The sequence below is a fragment of the Microcaecilia unicolor genome, chromosome 2 (genome assembly GCF_901765095.1).
Source record: "Microcaecilia unicolor chromosome 2, aMicUni1.1, whole genome shotgun sequence".
NCBI lineage: Eukaryota > Metazoa > Chordata > Amphibia > Gymnophiona > Siphonopidae > Microcaecilia > Microcaecilia unicolor.
Window position 1 is genome coordinate 380872144 of NC_044032.1, and position 19763 is coordinate 380891906.

Sequence of the window (19763 nt, forward strand, 5' to 3'; positions counted from 1 at the left end):
GTGAGCTTCCCCTATTGGCTCTTAGTTCTGAGCTAGGGCCAACCCTCCCTCTCTGTCCCAGTCTTCCTAGCATACCTTTATGATCAGCAGCCTAGCTTACCTTTGTGATCAGCAACTGTTCTAGGGGCTGATCTTTAATTTACTGTGATTCCATCAGAGTTCTTCACCAGTTGTTTCCCAATATTCCCACACTTCCTCTTTGAGTATTACAGCTTTTCTTTTCAGCTTGGACTCTGCTTTACAGAAGGAAACAATTCTGTCCAAGCAACTGAATTGTAAGTTGATTTTCATTGTTTGCTATGATTGCTACATTAAAGAAGAGTTGGATTAAAAATTGAATCCACTGGTAAAGTTTTTACTTGCAAATGGTTTTAGCTGGCTGTTGAAACTTTGTGATCTCACCTAGCCTAGATCAGCACAGTGAAGAATTGTGGAATTATCGAGTGGGTTCTACTGATAAAGATTGTAGTGGACATTCTCAAAGTATCACGTGTGGATAAGAGTATGTTCCAGCTTAACTGCAAGTTGCATACAGAGTAATTAAGCATTATATGCATCAGCAAATTCTCGGTATGAAAGTAATGCAGAGTTAAATTGCATTGCTTTAAAGCTTCTAATGTGTGACCTCAAGTGAAAAGACAACTGTGCAGTGTTTCTCAGCTCCTTCAAAGAATGCCATAGCCGCTAATGCAGCTCTTTGTGTAGAGTGAATGTATCAATTGTGGATGCATATATAATCAACTCTGAAGCCAGCTTCAGCTCTGTCAGAAGGTATAGAATATTACAAGCATTATACTGCCTCAGTTTCTTTTCTATAAGTATTAGAAAGTAGAAATTTGTGGGCCTGGTACTGGTCATTTTTGCAAACAGAAACAGGATTCATAGTTTCCTTTGCAGAGTGCAAACCTGCATAAACCATTAACTACGCCCCCCCCCCCCCCCCGCCAGATTATTTATATCTATATCTATATCTATATATATATATTTAATATTCCAAAATAGGTCCAATCTCTTCAATTAGTTGAAATTAGCATACATGCATTTTCTAAAACAACCGTTGTATTTAATTATAAATCTTTATTCAGATATTGCACTTTATACATTTCACATTATTATTCATTAAGTCATCATAAAAATCATCTTACAAACCAACACTTCTTCAAACTCACTCCATTCACCCTATCATTCATACACAATCACTCTTCCATAAATGAAAACCCAAATTACATAATAATTCTAATTGTATCATCCTTTCTCACAAACTGCCATCAAGGATAAAGACAGCCATACAGCTAAACATGACCATACATATATATTGAACTTTATTCATTATATTTGCATCTTTAGATCAAAAGTTCATATTCTTTAAATAGCCAAGTATATAAGCCAGTATGTTCCAGGAACTGAATCTCAAAGTTTTATCAGAACAATGTTCCTCTCTTTATAATGAAGTATATTAATTCAAACAGCTGTTCCTTGTTATCAAGCAGATGAAGCCATTATGTATGGGTTGTGTCCATCAACCAGCAGGGGGAGATAGAGAGCACTCAACTTTTCACAGTGCCTCATGGCCAGCCAGCTCCATTGCCTCTTCAGTATTCTATATCTCCCCAAGCAGGGTGGCTGCAGGCACATTGGTTCACCTTTCCCACTCATCTGAGCCTCCGGAGTTCTTATTACCTCTGCTTTCCTCACGGCGTTAAAAAAAAAAAATGGAACAGAGGTTTTCCTTTGATTCTTCTATGGGACCGGAGCTGTGATACTCGGTCCGGTGAGGTAAGAGTGTTTTCTAACTCCTCCGGGGTGGGCCTGCGATCGGGGTGTGTTTGATGCGAAACCGCCATTTTGAATTTTCCCGCCGTTTTTGGCGATGGCTGCAGAGAATGTAAAGCGCGGTTCCCGGTGTGTCAAGCGCAAATCAGCAGCGGGGCTCTGTAAATCATGCTGTACAGGTGTAAGAGCCGGCCCGAGCATGGAGAGCGATGATTCTTCCCGCGCAGAGCTGGCAGCGGACACCATTTTGAATTATCCGCATGGTGCGCCTCCGTAGAGGCGGAGAGCCCTGAGCCGGGGGGGGGGGGGACCTCGAATTGAGGCTATTCAGGGAGCGGCTAGCCCCAGACACCATCTGGATGCTCAGGGTGAGTTTTTCTCCCCTGATTTTGTGTTGTTATTGCATAAAGCATACATGCTGAAAAGAGCTCTCCCTCAAGGGTCGTCTGAGGCCCCTTCTATTGTCCCCCCCCGGTGGATTCTGGCCTGGGATTGCCCGCTGAGGCTATTTTCCCTGATAATTGGCATAAAGAAAAGCGTAGAAGGGCTAATTCCCCTTCAGATTGTGGTGCACCTCCTTCCTTGTCATTATGCAGATGCAGCCATTACAGATGGGTTGTGTCCATCAACCAGCAGAGGGAGATAAAGAGCACACTTTTTTCAGTGCCTAATAGCCAGCTAGCTCCACTGCCTCTCTTCAGTATTCTCTATCTCCCTTACCAGAATGGCTGCAGCTTCTTCAAGCTCCATCTAAAATCTGCCTGGAGGTTGCTCCTGTGCTTTTGCCAGTTGTTAGCAGGGGTGTTGGAGGCTATAGCAGCTTCACTTTAAAGGCACATAGGTTTGCCCTTTCCCTGCCTTACCCATACCTCCGTGGATGTGGACACATTGCTTAGCTTTCCCTGTCCTTCCCCACCAACAGTGGATGCAGGCACATAGGTTCGCCCTTTCCCACTCACCTGAGCCTCCGGAGTTCTGTTTACCTCTGCTTTCCTCACAGCGTTAAAAAAAAAAAAATCGCGTTGCGCTTTGGCGTTTAGACGCTGGAACAGAGGTTTTTCCTTTCCTTTTTCTGTGGGACTGGAGCTGTGATACTAGGTCCAGTGAGGTAAGAGTGTTTTCTGACTCCTCGAGGTGGGCCCGCGATCGAGGTGATTTTGGAGTGAACCGCCATTTTGAATTTTACCGCAGTTTTCGACGATGGCTGCGGAAACAGTAAAGCGCAGTTCCAAGTGTGGCAAGCGCAGATCAGCATCGGGGCTCTGTAAATCGTGCTGTACAGACGTTAGAGCCGGCCCGAGCATGGCGAGCGACGATTCTTCGCCCTCTGAGCTGGCAGCGGACGCCATTTTGAATTTACCACATGGCGCGACCTCTGCTGATGGAGAGCCCTGAGCCCAGGGGTGGCCTCAGAGTGAGGCTGATATGAGAGCCACTAGCCCCGGCAGAGATCCGGGTGCCCAGGGTGAGTTTTTCTCCCCTGATTTTATCCTGTTAATGCATAAAGCATACATGCTTAAGAGCTCTCCCACAAAGCCCTGCAGGGGCCTCTTCTAATGCCCCCCCGGTGGATTCTATCCTGGGTATGCCCTCTGAGGCGTTATTTCCTGATAACTGCCAGAATGTGAAGCGCAGAAGGGCTCATTCCCCTTCTGAGAGTGCGGCACCTCCATTCCCCCCCCCCCCCCCCCCCCCCCCGGTCGCGTTGCGAGGATTCGGAGGACTCTGGCAGGCCTTCATGGTCTGAGGAACCAGAGTCTGGTGCAGAAGTGACTCAGGATCTGGACGATCCCTCCGCGGTGAGGATTTTCCACCGTTATGAGCTGCCAGCGCTTATTTCTGATGCCCTGCAGGCTCTCTCGATTGAGGACCCTGCCAGTGGCACAGCCTCCTCTGAATCCTAGGATGGCTAGTACCAAAAAGCCTGCTCGAGCCTTTCCTTTGCATGACTCCATCCAAGAGCTTATTTCGGCTCAATGGGCTGACCCCGAGGGACCTTTGAAAGTTTCTAGGGCTATGGGGCAATTATATCCTCTGAGTGAGGAGCATATGGCTCGCTTTGCTATGCCTAAAGTGGATGCCCTCGTCACAGCTGTGACAAAGAGAACTACCCTCCCTGTTGAAGGAGGTGTTGCCCTGAAGGATATTCAAGACCATAGACTGGAATCAGCACTTAAACGGTCATTTGACATTGCAGATCTCACTATTCGGGCGTCTGCATGCAGTTGTTATGCTGCTAGAGCCTGCCTGGCGTGGTTGCAACAGGCAGTGGAACAGCCCGGTGATGGAGCGGGGTCCTTTTCAGATGTAGCTCTGCGGATGGAGTCGGCCTTGTCCTTTCTTGCTGACGCCCTTTATGCTATTGTCAGAGCTTCGGCTAAACACATGGCAGTAGCAGTGGCTGCTCGCCGTCTTCTTTGGCTACGGTATTGGGCGGTGGACATGGCCTCTAAGCAAAGGTTGGTGAAGTTGCCCTTTCAAGGCCTTCTCCTGTTTGGTGAGGAGTTGGAGAAAATTGTGAAGGGCCTGGGTGAGGCTAAACCCCAGCGCTTGCCCGAAGATAGGCCTCGGCCTTCCTCTAAGGGTGCGGCGGTCCACTCCTCTTACAGACCTCGCTTCCGTGACGCTCGAAGGTACCGCCCGGGGCGTTCTGCTGGGTTCACTTCTCGTGCTTGTTTTCAGCAGAGGAACTCCTTTCGCTCGGACACACGTTCTGCAGCCACTGGCTCAAGGCCTGGAGTTCAGGGGCAACTCTCTCAATGATGGTGCGCCGGCCCTCTCCTCGAGTTCTGTCATCGGAGGACGTCTTTCCCTCTTTGCCGAGGAGTGGCTCAACATTTCCTCAGATCAGTGGGTCTTGGACCTGATCAGAGACGGTTACAGAATAGAATTTGACGCCCCGGTAAGAGACGTGTTTGTGGAGTCCCGATGCGGTTCTGCCGCCAAACGGGCGGCGGTAGAGGAGACTTTGCAAGGTCTGATTCAGATAGGGGCCGTGTCCCTGGTACCTCCCGCCGAACACGGCTGCGGCCGCTACTCCATCTACTTTGTGGTGCCGCAAAAAGGAGGGTCCTTTTGCCCTATTCTGGACTTAAAAGAATTAAACAAGTCCCTGAGAGTGCGGCATTTTCACATGGAAACCCTGTGCTCCGTCATTGCTGCGGTACAGCCAGGAGAGTTTCTCACGTCTCTGGACCCGAAAGAAGCTTACTTGCACATACCAATTTGGCCCCCGCACCAGAAGTTTCTGAGGTTTGCGGTGATGAGAAAGCATTTCCAGTTCCGGGCCTTGCCTTTTGGCCTCGCCACAGCTCCCCGCACCTTTTCAAAGGTTATGGTGGTAGTAGCTGCCTTTCTAAGGCGAGAAGGTATTCGGGTTCACCCGTTCCTGGACGACTGGCTCATTCGAGCAAACTCTGCTGCAGAGAGTCAACATGTAACAGCCAGAGTGGTCTCAGTACTTCAGTCTCTGGGCTGGGTCGTCAATTTGGCCAAAAGTCACCTGATCCCCTCGCAGTCTCTAGAATATTTGGGGGCCAGGTTCGACACACCTCGAGGTATGTGTACCTACCCGAGCAAAGGCGGTGCAAGCTTCAGAATCAGGTCCGTCTGCTCCTGAGGATGCCCCGCCCGCGAGCTTGGGACATTGTCTAGCTGCTTGGATCGATGACGGCCACCATGGAACTGGTGCCCTGGGCGAGAGCGCACCTGAGACCTCTACAGTATGCTCTTCTCCAAAGATGGTCTCCAGTAGCTCAGGATTATCAATGCAGACTTTCTTGGCTCCCTGCGGCCCGACTCAGTATGGAGTGGTGGCTCTCATACAGCATGCTGCGGCGAGGAATGCCGCTGGCGCTCTCCGATTGGTGCCTAGTGGTGACAGATGACAGCCTGAAAGGCTGGGGCGCACATTGCAAGGGGAAGCATGCCCAGGGTCTATGGACACCCGAGGAGTCGGAGTGGTCCATCAACCGCCTAGAGTTGAAAGCGGTTCTGGCCTTTCAAGTGACCCTGGAAGGATTGGCTGTCAGAGTGATGTCTGACAACACGACCGCAGTGGCCTACATAAATCGACAAGGCGGCACTCAGTGCAGAGCTCTAACCGCGCAGGCCGAACAAATTTGCCACTGGGCTGAGCTGCATCTACAGTTTCTGTCGGCAGCTCACATTGCAGGTCAGAACAACGTGCAAGCCGATTATCTAAGCAGGCATCAGATCGATCCAGCGGAGTGGAAACTTGCAGACGAAGTATTCTGGCAGATATGTGCCAAGTGGGGCAAGCCCGTGATGGATCTAATGGCGACAAACGCCAATGCCAAAGTCCCGTGCTTCAGCAGACGGAGAGATCCTCGCTCGGCGGGGTTGGATGCCTTGGCTCAACCCTGGCCTCTGGGCCTACTGTATGTGTTCCCTCCGTGGCCCTTGATAGGGCGAGTGCTCCTGCGGATTCGGCTGCATCCAGAAGTGGTTCTTGTCGCCCCCGGATTGGCCCAGGAGGCCTTGGTATGCGGACCTCCGACAGATGCTCGTAGAGGATCCCCTTCAGTTACCTCTGGTTCCCAACCTGTTGTCACAGGGTCCGGTGACCATGGAGGATGCTGGCCGATTTGGTCTTATGGCCTGGCGATTGAGAGGGCGAAATTGAGAGAGAAGGCTATTCCAATAAAGTTATTACCACTCTCCTGCAAGCCCGCAAGCGTTCCACTAGCGTGGCTTATGCCAGGATTTGGTGCCAGTTTGAGTCTTGGTGTGCTTCAAACAAAAGTGATCACACCCATGCGGGCTCCAGTCTCGCCGATTCTGGACTTTTTGCAGGATGGTGTACAAAAAGGCTTGGCCTATAATTCCCTGCGGGTGCAAGTGGCAGCGTTGGCCTCCCTGTGTGGCAAGGTTGAAGGCGTGTCTTTAGCTGCTCATCCAGATGTGGCACGGTTTCTTAGAGGGGTGCTTCGGCTCCGTCCTCCCGTGCGTGCACCTTGTCCAGCTTGGAACCTGGGGCTAGTGCTGAAAGCCCTTCAGGGTGCTCCCTTTGAACCGCTTCGGCGTGCTTCAGAGAAAGATTTGACACTGAAGGCCATCTTTTTAGTGGCCATTACTTCGGCGAGACGGGTGTCAGGACTCCAGGCGCTGTCCTGCAATTTTCAGAGTCCGGGGTCACGGTTCGTACCGTGCCTTCCTTCATGCCTAAGGTGGTTTCAATGTTTCACCTAAACCAGCCTATTTTTCTACCCTCTTTTGTTAAGGAGGAGTTTCCAAAATCCTTGGGGCAGTTGCACCTGTTGGATGTGCGCAGGACTCCGTTGCAGTATCTGCGAGTTACTAATTCTTTCAGCACCTCTGATCATTTGTTTGTTTTACTATCAGGTTCTTGCAGAGGGTCTCCAGTGTCTAAAGCCACTATTGCCCGCTGGCTCAAAGAAACTATCTTTTCAGCTTATCTGCTTGCCGGCCGGTCTCCGCCTGTAGCCTTTAAGGCACATTCTACAAGAGCGATTTCTTCCTCTTGGGCTGAAACTGGAGCACTCTCTCTTTATGAGATTTGCAGTGCAGCAACATGGGCTTCGAAGCTCTCATTTGCCCGACATTACAGGCTGGATGTAGCTGCTAGGAGGGATGCGCGTTTTGGAGCACAAGTGCTAGCGCGTGGTGTGACTTGTTCCCACCCTATATAGGGATTGCTTTGATACATCCCATACGTAATGGCTTCATCTGCTTGATGACAAGGAAGGGAAAATTAGGTTCTTACCTTGGTAATTTTCTTTCCTTTAGTCATAGCAGATGAAGCCATGAGCCCTCCCTGTATGATTGTCTGTATGATGTGAATCTGTTTCAGGTTCTGTTCTTGTTTCCTGAAGTTCTAATCCTTCCTTGGGAGAAAGTTGGAAAACAGTCTTCAGGATTCTTGTTCACTTATAGGAGGATGAGTTGATTCCCTCCAGTTCATGTGTAGGAGGTTGAGTTCTTTCCCTCCAGGAGGATGTGTGTATTCCCTCCATAAATACAAAGAGGAGGATGAGTTTATTCCCTCCAGGAGGATGTGTTCATTCCCTCCTTTTGAGTTCATGCCCTTGTTATGGGGCCATCGTTCGCTGTGAGGAAAGTTCATGTTATTCCCATTGCGGTTTGTTATACTGCTTTTGAAGCTTCAAATACTGAAGAGGCAGTGGAGCTAGCTGACCATGTGGCACTGTGAAATTTGAGTGCTCTCTTTCTCCCCCTGCTGGTTGATGGACATATCCCATATGTAATGGCTTCATCTGCTATGACTAAAGGAAAGAAAATTACCAAGGTAAGAAAACATAGTAACATAGTAGATGACGGCAGAAAAAGACCTGCACAGTCCATCCAGTCTGCCCAACAAGACAAACATATGTGTAAACCTTACCTTGATTTGTACCTGCCTTATTCAGGGCACAGACCATACAAGTCTGCGCAGCAGTACTTCCTGCCTCCCAAGCACCAGTCCCGCCTCCCATCACCGGCTCTGGCACAGACCGTATAAGTCTGCCCTCCACTATCCTCGCCTCCCAACCACCAACCCCTCTTCCCCCCCCCACCTGCTCTGCCACCCAATTTCGGCTAAGCTTCTGAGGATCCATTCCTTCTGCACAGGATTCCTTTATGCATATCCCACGCATGTTTGAATTCCGTTACCGTTTTCATCTCCACCACCTCCCGCGGGAGGGCATTCCAAGCATCCACCACCCTCTCTGTGAAAAAATACTTCCTGACATCTTTCCTGAGGCTGGCCCCCCTTCAACCTCATTTCATGTCCTCTCGTTCTACCGCCTTTCCATCTCTGGAAAAGATTTGTTTGCGGATTAATACCTTTCAAATATTTGAACGTCTGTATCATATCACCCCTGTTCCTCCTTTCCTCCAGGGTATACGTGTTCAGGTCAGCAAGTCTCTCCTCATACGTCTTGGAACGCAAATCCCGTACCATTCTCGTAGCTTTTCTTTGCACCGCTTCCATTTTTTTAACTTCCATTGCAAGGTACGGCCTCCAAAACTGAACACAATACTCCAGGTGGGGCCTCACCAACGACTTGTACAGGGGCATCAACACTTCCTTTCTTCTGCTGATCACACCTCTCTCTAAACAGCCTAGCAACCTTCTCGCTACAGCCACCGCCTTGTCACACTGTTTCGTCGCCTTCAGATCCATGGATACTATCACCCCAAGATCCCTCTCCCCCTCAGTACCTATCAGACTCTCACCACCTAACACATAAGTCTGTCTTGGGTTTCTACTCCCTAAGTGCATCACTTTGCATTTCTCCGCATTGAATTTTAATTGCCAAACCTTAGACCTTAGAACCTAATTTTCCCTTACTTGATTATTAATTTCAAAAAGTTTAATCAGTCATGTGATATGTTTGATTTTGTATAGATTGTGTATAGTATTTAGGATGGATGCTTGTCGTATGCCTTCTTGAAAAGATCTGTTTCCATATCATCATGCTGATCAATCCATAGACTGGTGGGTTGTGTCCATCTACCAGCAGGTGGAGATAGAGAGCAATCCTTTTGCCTCCCTATATGTGGTCATGTGCTGCCGGAAACTCCTCAGTATGTTCTCTATCTCAGCAGGTGGTGGTCACACACAGCAGCAGCTCTGGCTAGGCCTCCAAGCCTAATTTTTAGGTTTTGTTGAGTGCCTGGGGTTGAGGGCTCTTCTTGAGCAAGTGCAAACCTGGTGGCGCCAGGTCCCTCCTTTTCTCCCCCCTCCTGCTGGCTCTGTTAAAAAAAAAAAAAAAAAAAAAAAAATTTTGGACGTCCTTAAGGGCGTTTATTTCGACGTTTATTTAAACGTTTATTGCAGCTACTCACTGGGACACCAGGTCGTTACAGCTCGGAGCGAGAAGCAGGTAATTTTTACCTTTTTATAGCGGGCAGGGGGTTCCCCGATTGATCTCCACGTGGCCTATGGCGTCGGAGGGCGAGGGCGCGAAGAATCGCTCCCCGGACCGCGTGTGCGCTTCTAGCGGGGATGCGGGGGTCTTAAAGTCTGATTCGCCCTTGTTGGGTGTCAGTTTGGAGGCCGGTCAGTGTCCCGGGTCTTCCTCCGGCGCGGCGGTTTTTCCCGCCATAAACGCCCATCCCCCGCTGCTCGCCTCCGCCATCTTGGCCGGCCACTCTGCTCGGACGGCTTCTTCTTGGGCCGCCCTTGAGCTGGGAGACGTTCATGCCATGGCCGCCCTTGATTTGGGCGACGGCAAAAACGGCTAAAGTTAAGCGCCGTTCTTCCCGTGCGGCTCCTTCTCGGAGTGTCGCGCCGGACGCCATCTTGGATGCGCAGCATGTGGCTCCCCCGCTCTTGCGAGCGCCGGTTGAGGGTGCGTCTAGGGCTGTGGCCCAGGCTGCTGAAATACACAGTCTGGGGGGTTTCTCCCCCGAGTTTATTTTGCTGCTGCATCAGGCTTTCCTTATGCAAAACGCTGCCCCTTCTCCCTTGTCCGATAACGGAGTTGAGGCCCCCGGAAGTAAACGCCCTCAGGTGGATTCCCAAGCCTTAGAGGACGCTGTTTCCTCTGATGTAGATGAGGGCAGCGTATCTGAGTTCTCCCAACGGTCATTTGGGGATTCCTTGGAGGAGACGGATTCCCGCTCGGATGGAGCGGATCTTTCGCTCAGAGGATTTGCCCAACCTGTTACTGCAGGCCATGAGCATTTTGAAGATTTCCTCGCCAGAGGACGTCTCTCCCTCAGCCCCTGTTGGCTCTGCCATTATGCTGGGGACGAAGCGCCCGCCTAGAACCTTCCACGTGCATGATGCCATGCACACCTTAATTTCGGCTCAATGGGATGTCCCGGAAGCGAGCCTCAAAGTGGCTAGGGCTATGTCCCGCCTCTATCCTTTGCCTGAAAGTGAACGTGAGGCCTTTCTTTGGCCTACCGTGGATTCTTTAATCACTGCGGTGACTAAGAAGACGGCGTTGCCGGTGGAAGGTGGCACGGCCCTAAAGGACGCCCAAGACAGAAGATTGGAGGCGGCTTTAAGGTCGTCCTTCGAGGCGGCTGCCTTAAGTTTGCAGGCCTCAGTTTGCGGCTCCTATGTGGCCAGGGCGTGCCTGACGATGGTGCAGCGGGCTTCCTCCTCGGATCATTCCTTGAGGGCTGACTGGCCGGCCCTGGAATCGGGCTTGGCTTATTTGGCAGACTTACTGTATGATGTCTTGAGAGCCTCGGCTAAAGGCATGGCTCAGACAGTCTCTGCGCGGCGCTGGCTTTGGCTGAAACATTGGTCTGCGGACCACGCCTCTAAGTCCCGCCTGGCTAAGTTGCCTTTTAAAGGCAAGCTGCTCTTTGGGGTCGAGCTGGACAAAATCGTGACCGATCTCGGCACGTCTAAGGGCAAGAGGTTACCAGAGGTCAGGGCTCGGGCCAGTGCTCGCCCCGGTATCTCCAGAGGACGGTTTCAAGAAGCCCGTCGGTACCGCCCGGGCAAGTCGGGCTCCTCTGCCCCCTCTTCCTTCAAAAGGAACTTCTCCCCCAAGCAGCATTCCTTTCGCAGAGACCGCCGTCCTGGAGGTACGTCCTCCGGTCCTCCCCCAGGGTCTCGTACCCAATGACGGGGTCCTGGTCCGTGGCCCAGTGCAGATTGGAGGACGCCTGTCCTCGTTTTCTGGGCGAGTGGACCAAAGTAACTTCAGACGCTTGGGTGCTGGAAGTCATCAGAGACGGCTACAAGTTAGAGTTCTGCTGACCCTTAAGAGACGGGTTTGTACTCTCTCCCTGCAAGTTTCCGGTGGACAACCTGATCCGCCTGGGTGCGGTCGTTCCGGTGCCAGAAAATCAGACTGGCAAGGGACGTTACTCCATTTACTTTGTGGTACCAAAGAAAGGAGGTTCTGTCCGGCCTATCCTCGACCTCAAAGGGGTCAATCGGGCCTTGAAAGTGCGGCACTTTCGCATGGAGACTCTCCGCTCTGTTATAGCGGCAGTGAAGGCAGGAGAGTTCTTGGCTTCCTTGGACATCAAGGAAGCGTACCTGCATATTCCCATCTGGCCTCCTCATCAACGCTTTCTGCGTTTTGCAGTCCTGGGCCGACACTTCCAGTTCAGAGCCCTCCCTTTCGGGTTGGCTACTGCTCCGCGGACCTTCTCCAAAGTAATGGTGGTCATTGCGGCCTTCCTGCGAAAGGAAGGAGTACAAGTCCATCCTTATCTGGACGACTGGTTGATCCGAGCCCCCTCTTATGCAGAGTGCGGCAAAGCTGTGGACCGGGTGGTTGCTCTTTTGAGCTCCCTGGGGTGGATCATCAACTGGGAGAAGAGCCAGCTGCGCCCGACTCAGGCCCTGGAGTATTTGGGAGTTCGATTCGACACCCAAGTGGGCAGAGTGTTCCTGCCAGACAATCGGATTGTCAAGCTTCAGGCTCAGGTGGACCAGTTCCTAGTAGCCACTCCACTTCGGGCTTGGGACTATGTGCAGCTGTTGGGCTCTATGACGGCCACGATGGAAGTAGTGCCCTGGGCCAGGGCTCATATGAGACCACTACAACACTCTCTGCTGCAGCGCTGGACTCCGATGTCGGAGGATTATGCTGTGCGCCTTCCCTTGGACCCAGCAGTGCGCAAGGCGCTGAGCTGGTGGATGCAGACAGACAAGTTGTCTGCAGGAATGCCTCTGGTGACCCCGGAGTGGATTGTCGTCACGACGGACGCCTCTTTGTCGGGCTGGGGAGCCCACTGCTTGGGAAGGACAGCGCAGGGGCTCTGGTCTCCTGCAGAGGCAAAGTGGTCTATCAACCTCCTGGAACTCAGGGCCATTCGGTTGGTGCTTTTGGAGTTCATCCCGGTACTGGCGTTGAAGCCAGTACGGGTCCTGTCGGACAATGCCACGGCTGTGGCCTATGTCAACCGCCAGGGAGGTACCAAGAGCGCCCCTCTAGCCAAGGAGGCCATGAATCTATGCCAGTGGGCGGAAGCGAACCTGGAACAGCTGTCAGCGGCCCACATTGCCGGAGTCATGAATGTCAAGGCGGACTTTCTCAAGTCGCCATACCTTGGAGCCCGGAGAGTGGCAGCTATCTGCTCAGGCGTTCTTGGACATCACGAAGCGCTGGGGCCAGCCGAGCCTAGATCTGATGGCGTCATCGGCCAATTGCCAAGTGCCGCGCTTTTTCAGCAGAGGACGGGACCCTCGATCCCTGGGAGTAGATGCTCTTCTCCAACAGTGGCCGACACAGGAGCTTCTCTATGTGTTCCCGCCCTGGCCCATGTTGGGCAGGGTGCTAGACCGGGTGGCAAAGCATCCGGGCCGGATAATCCTGGTGGGTCCGGACTGGCCCAGACGTCCCTGGTATGCGGACTTGATCAGGCTCTCAGTCGACGAACCTCTGCGGCTGCCAGTGGAGCAGGGCCTGTTACATCAGGGTCCCGTGGTGATGGAGGATCCCTCCCCCTTTGGTCTTACGGCCTGGCTATTGAGCGGCAGCGTCTGAGAAAGAAGGGCTTCTCAGACAAGGTCATCGCCACTCTGCTGAGAGCGAGGAAGCGCTCTACTTCTACTGCTTACGCCAGGGTTTGGCGTATCTTTGCAGCGTGGTGTGAAGCAGGCTCACTTTCTCCCTTCACTGCTCCAATTTCTTCAGTGTTGGCGTTCCTGCAAGAAGGTCTGGAGAAAGGCCTGTCGCTCAGTTCCCTTAAAGTCCAGGTAGCGGCTCTGGCTTGCTTCAGGGGCCATCTGAAGGGTGTTTCCCTGGCTTCGCAGCCAGATGTGGTGCGCTTTCTCAAGGGAGTTAATCACCTGCACCCTCCTCTGCACTCAGTGGTGCCTGCGTGGAATCTCAACCTGGTGCTAAGAGCATTGCAGAAGCCGCCTTTTGAACCCTTGTCGAGGGCATCTTTGAAAGACCTGACGTTGAAAGCAGTCTTTTTGGTGGCTATCACTTCAGCCAGAAGAGTTTCCGCGCTCCAGGCGCTCATGTAGAGAGCCTTTTCTGCAGTTCACTGAGGCAGGAGTGACTATTCGCACAGTGCCTTCCTTCCTGCCCAAGATTGTTTCTCGCTTCCATGTGAATCAGCAGCTCTGTCTCCCTTCCTTTCGTAGGGAGGACTACCCAGAGGAATACTCTGCTCTCAAATATCTGGATGTGAGACGTGTCATCATCAGATACTTGGAAGTGACCAATGATTTCCGGAAATCGGATCATCTGTTTGTCCTGTTTGCAGGTCCTCGTAAGGGTCTGCAGGCTGCTAAGCCTACAGTGGCAAGATGGGTCAAGGAAGCCATTGCAGCGGCTTATGTGGCCGCGGGGAAGGTGCCGCCTATCCAGCTGAAGGCTCACTCCACTAGAGCTCAGGCGGCCTCGATGGCAGAGGCCGGGTCCGTCTCCTTGGAAGAGATTTGCAAGGCGGCAACTTGGGCTTCGGCCCATACCTTCTCCAGGCATTACCGCTTGACTGTGGCTGCTCGGGCGGAGGCCCGGTTTGGAGCTTCAGTGTTGAGGTCAGGGATTTCAATGTCCCGCCCTGGGTGAGTACTGCTTCGGTACATCCCACCAGTCTATGGATTGATCAGCATGATGATATGGAAGGTAAAATTATGTATCATACCTGATAATTTTCTTTCCATTAATCATAGCTGATCAATCCATAGCCCCTCCCAGATATCTGTACTGTTTATATTCTGGTTGCATTTCAGGTTCAAGTTTAGTCTTCAGTTCCTGTTCAGGAGGACTTCGTGTTCAAGTTTTTCAATGAATTCTTCAAGAGTTGAGACGAATTTGTGTTACAGTGAGCTGCTGCATTCCTCTACCCTCCGTTTTACGGGGCTGGATTGAGACTTAAATTCTGCCGGCGCTCCCTCCCGCTTCGTGCGGCAGTAGGGCAGTTTTGTACCCCTCCCGCTTCGGCGGTGTTAGGGTCAGTCAGCTCCTCCCGCGGTTGCGGTTGCAGGATAAGCCAGATCCCCCTGCATCGGCGGGTGTGGTGTCCCTCCCCCGCTCCGCGGGGATGAGCTGGACGGATTCCCCTCCCCCACTTGTGTGGGGATGAGCTGGGTTAATTCCCCTCCCCCGTTTCGGCGGTGGTGAGCTGGGCAGAGTGTCCCTTCGTGGGTGTAATTTTCTAAGTGCTGAGTCCTGCGGATGGAGCTTGGATATCGACATACTGAGGAGTTTCCGGCAGCACATGACCACATATAGGGAGGCAAAAGGATTGCTCTCTATCTCCACCTGCTGGTAGATGGACACAACCCACCAGTCTATGGATTGATCAGCTATGATTAATGGAAAGAAAATTATCAGGTATGATACATAATTTTACCTTTCAGTAGCCTTTGGAATATATAGTTGGGTCTTGCGTTATTTTTATGGCCTTCGGTAGTGCGTTCCATAGTTGCATGTAGGTGTATGAGAAACTGGTCGTGTATGTGGATTTATATTTTAGCCCTTTGCAGTTAGGATAGTGGAGATTTAGGAATGTGCGTGATGATCTTTTTGCATTCCTAACAGGTAAGTCTATAAGGTCTGACTTGTAGATCGGAGCTTCGCCGTGAACGATTTTGTGTACCAGGGTGCAAACTTGGAACACAATACATTCTTTTTTAGTGGGAGCCAGTGTAATTTTTCTCTTAGGGGTTTGGCGCTCTCGTATTTCACTTTCCCAAATATGAGTCTGGCTGCTGTGTTTTGAGCAGTTTGAAGCTTTTTAATGATTTGTTCTTTGCATCCGGCATAAATGGCATTGCAGTAGTCTAGATGACTGAGCACCATTGATTGTACTAGGCTGCGGAATACTTTCTTTTTGCAGAGAAGACGAGAAAGCTCATTCTTCCTTGAAGCTTCTCTATGTGCGTAGAGTCCTCATTATATATCTGAAAGTCACGAATGGGTTTCCCTAATTAGATAAACTGTTCTTTTTGGTAAACATAGTCTTGGCCTCATGGCTTCCAAGCCCACAAATACTAGATGGCTAAAGGATTTATGGCATCATCTTATTTACTTGTGGGGATGCAGGCTCCTCAGTCCTTGGCTTGTTCTCTGAAGTGTATAGCAGCATCTTGGACGTAGACTACCTTACCGTCTCGGGTGGATATTTGCAAGGTGGCAACGAAGTCAGTGCTGCATACTTTTCCCAAGAACTACAGGGTGGATTTTGTGGCATGCTCGGAAGCCAGTTTTGGGGCTTCGGTCCTCAGGGCGACAGCACCAGGATCCTACTGACTCTACAGATTTGCTTTTGAATGTTCCACAGGTTATGGAGTAGTGGGAGGCTATGTAATGGAAGGAGAAATAATTTTCTTTACGTTAGTCCTTCCCACTATCCCAGAGGCCTGCCCGAAGGTTTCTGAGGTTTTTAGTCGATGCGAAGTAATGGGTCAAATCATGACTGACACCTTGCATGGTGCTTTCTGCTTATCTCTTGTTCTCTGCAAGTTGTCCAGAGATGAGGTCCACACGTTTACTCGTCTGGTTAGTGTTAGGTTAGTGAGTTCTTTAAAGTTGTTGTGTTTATTCTGAGTTTCTCCTTACTGCATGTCTGTGTATATACTGAGGAGCTGGACTAGATGCTTAGAGAGATGTCTCAGCTCAGGTTTTTGTTCTCTATCTCCACTTGCTGGTTGATGGGCAAAACTATCCCACAAGTTCTGTAATAGTGGGAAGGACTAATGTAAAGAATTATCAGGTTCAAGACCAAATATATTTTTCATTTATATCCCACATTATCCCAATAGATCAGGTTCAGTGTGGCTAACAACTTATTATGATTAACAGTAGAAAAAGTGATTCCTTACAACCAGCATAAATGACATTGTAATAATCAAAGTGAGATAATACTAAGGTTCTAAATGTATTAAGGAAGAGACGCCTGATTCTCCTTGATGAAAATACCAGTTGACAAGTTCTCTGGTCTTTTTTTTAATTGAGATAAATGGCTACAAATTGATATGTGTGTGGGGGAGGGGTGAGAGTTTAGGAAGTTGGATAGGAAAGAAGACAGGCAAAATATGAATGGGTAAGTATTGAGCACCTACTTTTCCACAGCTCTAGGATTCTACCGATTTACATTTAAATAAAGTGAAAATGTTAAACACTATTTAAACAAGCTAAAATGTGTGTGTGTGGTTTTTTAATGAAATCAACACAAACATAATCAAACCTACAATTTTATTTTACCATTTCAAGCTGTAAGTCACCAAGGGGATATTTTACTAAAGATAAGTGCAAGTTATCTGCAACAGGGCCTATAGGAATAAAATGGGTCCTGTAGCAGATAACATGCACTAACCTTTAGTAAAAGACAAATTCCTCCCTGCAAAGGAACGCTCACTGACCTAGTGAGTCCTTTTTTTCTCAGAACACCCTCTGAAAAGAAGTGCCCCTTATTAATGTTTGAATATTTCTATAGTACTTTCACATTGAAAGTATTTTTTACCACAAGCTCCTACTTTGATGCATTTTTTTGAATTGTATCTTTTAGAAAAATTAGAAAAATGTGCAAAGGGTATCTTACAGGACAGTTTGCAGATAGTGGAGGTAATACATGCAAATATATGTCATTCATATTAATTGTGGAAATCTGAAAACCTGATTGTAATGTGACCTTCACAAACAGAATTGAGCACTTTTCCAAAACTCAGTCTTTTTTTTTTTTTTTTTTTTGTCGGTTTTGAGCCATGTGATGGATTTTCTTTTATCAAGACAGGATTCATTTACTGTTGCTTATTCCTGTGCCAAAACTCAGGGACTTAAGAATAAGCTAAAGTAAATGAAACTTGCCTTGATGAATGAAATTAATTGCATAGCTCAAAACTTCCAAAAACAAAAATGGACTGAGTGTTGGAAAAGTGCTCTTCAATTTGCCCACCCCTATGTTTTTTATCCTTTTGTGTATTAACAATTAGTATGTGTACAATGGACTGATCTGCAAGTTGAGGATTCATGCTAGTGTATAATGAATATAACTAGTGTTTCCTTATTACTGCTTTCAAATAGCAAACTCTTATGTTTAGTCTGGGTTTGTAAAATATAGAAGTTTGACTTCTAACTTGTTCGGAATTTAATTTTTAAGGATCCAAAAGAAAGAGTGATAGGATGGATACAGCTGAAAGTAAAAGACAAAAGCCTTCACATTCAAGACAGCTGGCCCAGAGACTACCTAGTTCATCTGTTGGCAACAGAAGGATCATCAATACCAAAGGAAAGCATGTATCAGAATATAAAACTGAAGAGTTTCATAAAACAGAAAGAAACAGGCGTCCAGATGTGGACAGGAAAGCTCGCATCCCAAGTAGTTCCAGGGACAGCTACAGGGCTCAGCCAGAAAAGACCTTGGTTAGAAGAAGGAGAACAAAGTCCTTTACACCAGAAGCATCTGTTGAGGTAAGAGTGGTATTTTCAGGTAAAAAGAGTGATGCAACCATAGTTAAGACTTAAATCAGTCTTGTCCAACCTATGGCTCGAAGGCCAGAATGTGGCCCACTAGTGCTTTCTTTTTGGCCCTCGGAAGATTGCCAGTTTTTGTGATGCTTTCAGTGGGATTCCTGCTTCCCTGCCTTCACTCGGCTCTCTCTAAGCTTGAGCCATGTGGTGCTGGAAGTTTGGGTTGGTCTTGCAGTTTCAAGTCTTGCAAGACCAAACTGAACTTCCTGCATCACATTGCCCAAGCTTGCAGAGCACTGTTTCCATATCATCAAGCTGATCAATCCATAGACTGGTGGGTTGTGTCCATCTACCAGCAGGTGGAGATAGAGAGCAAACTTTTGCCTCCCTATATGTGGTCATGTGCTGCCGGAAACTCCTCAGTATGTTCTCTATCTCAGCAGGTGGTGGTCACACACAGCAGCAGCTCTGGCTAGGCCTCCAAGCCTAATTTTTAGGTTTTGTTGAGTGCCTGGGGTTGAGGGCTCTTTTGAGCAAGTGCAAACCTGGTGGTGCCAGGTCCCTCCTTTTCTCCCCCCTCCCGCTGGCTCCGTTAAAAAAAGAAAAAAAAAAAAAAAATTTTTGAACGTCCTTAAAGGCGTTTATTTCGACGTTTATTTAAGCGTCTATTGCAGCTACTCACTGGGACACCAGGTCGTTACAACTCGGAGCGGACAGCAGGTAATTTTTACCTTTTTATAGCGGGCAGGGGGTTCCCCGATTCTTCTCCTCGTGGCATATGGCGTCGGAGGGCGAGGGCGCAAAGGGTCGCTCCCCGGGTCGCTTGAGCGCTTCTAGAGGGGATGCGGGGGTCTTAAAGCCTGATTCGCCCTTGTTGGGTGACAGTTTCGTGACCGATGAATGTCCCGGTCCTTCCTCCGGCGTGGCGGTTTTTCCCGCCATAAACGCCCATCCCCCGCTCCTCGCCTCCGCCATCTTGGCCGGCCACGCGGCTCGGACGGCTTCTTCTTGGGCCGCCCTTGAGGTTGGAGATATTAATGCCATGAACGCCCTTAATTTGGGCGACGGCACAGAAGCGGCTAAAGTTAAGAGCCGTTCTTCCCGCGCGGCTCCTTCGCGGAGTTTCGCGCCGGACGCCATTTTGGATGCGCAGCATGTCTCTCCCCCGCTATTGCGAGCGCCGGTTGAGGGTGCGTCTAGGGCTGTTGCCCAGGCTGCGGAAGTGCACAGTCTGGGGGGTTTCTCCCCCGAGTTTGTTTTGCTGCTGCATCAGGCCTTCCTCATGCACAACGCTGCCCCTGCTCCCTTCGTCTGGTAAAGAGGTTGAGGTTCCCAGAGGTAAACGCCCTCGGGTTGATTCCCAGGCCTTGGAGGAATTTGTCTCCTCCGATGTAGATGAGGGCAGCGTGTCTGAGGTCTCCCAACGGTCCTTTGCGGATTCCTTGGAGGAGACGGATCCCCGCTCGGATGGAGCGGATGACCCCTCTGCAGTGCGGCTTTTTAGCCCAGATGATTTGCCCAACCTGTTGTTACAGGCCATGGACACTTTGAAGATTTCCTCTCCGGAGGACGTCTCTCCCTCAGCCCCTGTTGGCTCTGCCATTATGCTGGGGACGAAGCGCCCGCCTAGAACCTTCCACGTGCATGATGCCATGC

At 50.0% G+C, this 19763-nt stretch overlaps 1 protein-coding gene across 5 annotated transcripts in view; it reads left to right on the forward strand.

Annotated features, from left to right (window-relative positions):
* Positions 1-19763, forward strand: part of YTHDC1 (YTH domain containing 1) — a 274467-nt gene that overhangs the window by 21170 nt on the left and 233534 nt on the right. For all 5 annotated transcript variants that reach the window (XM_030190527.1, XM_030190528.1, XM_030190529.1 and 2 more), the window contains exon 3: positions 17797-18107. In XM_030190527.1, the coding sequence (XP_030046387.1) occupies positions 17797-18107 (311 nt within the window). The remainder of the gene's footprint in view (positions 1-17796; positions 18108-19763) is intronic.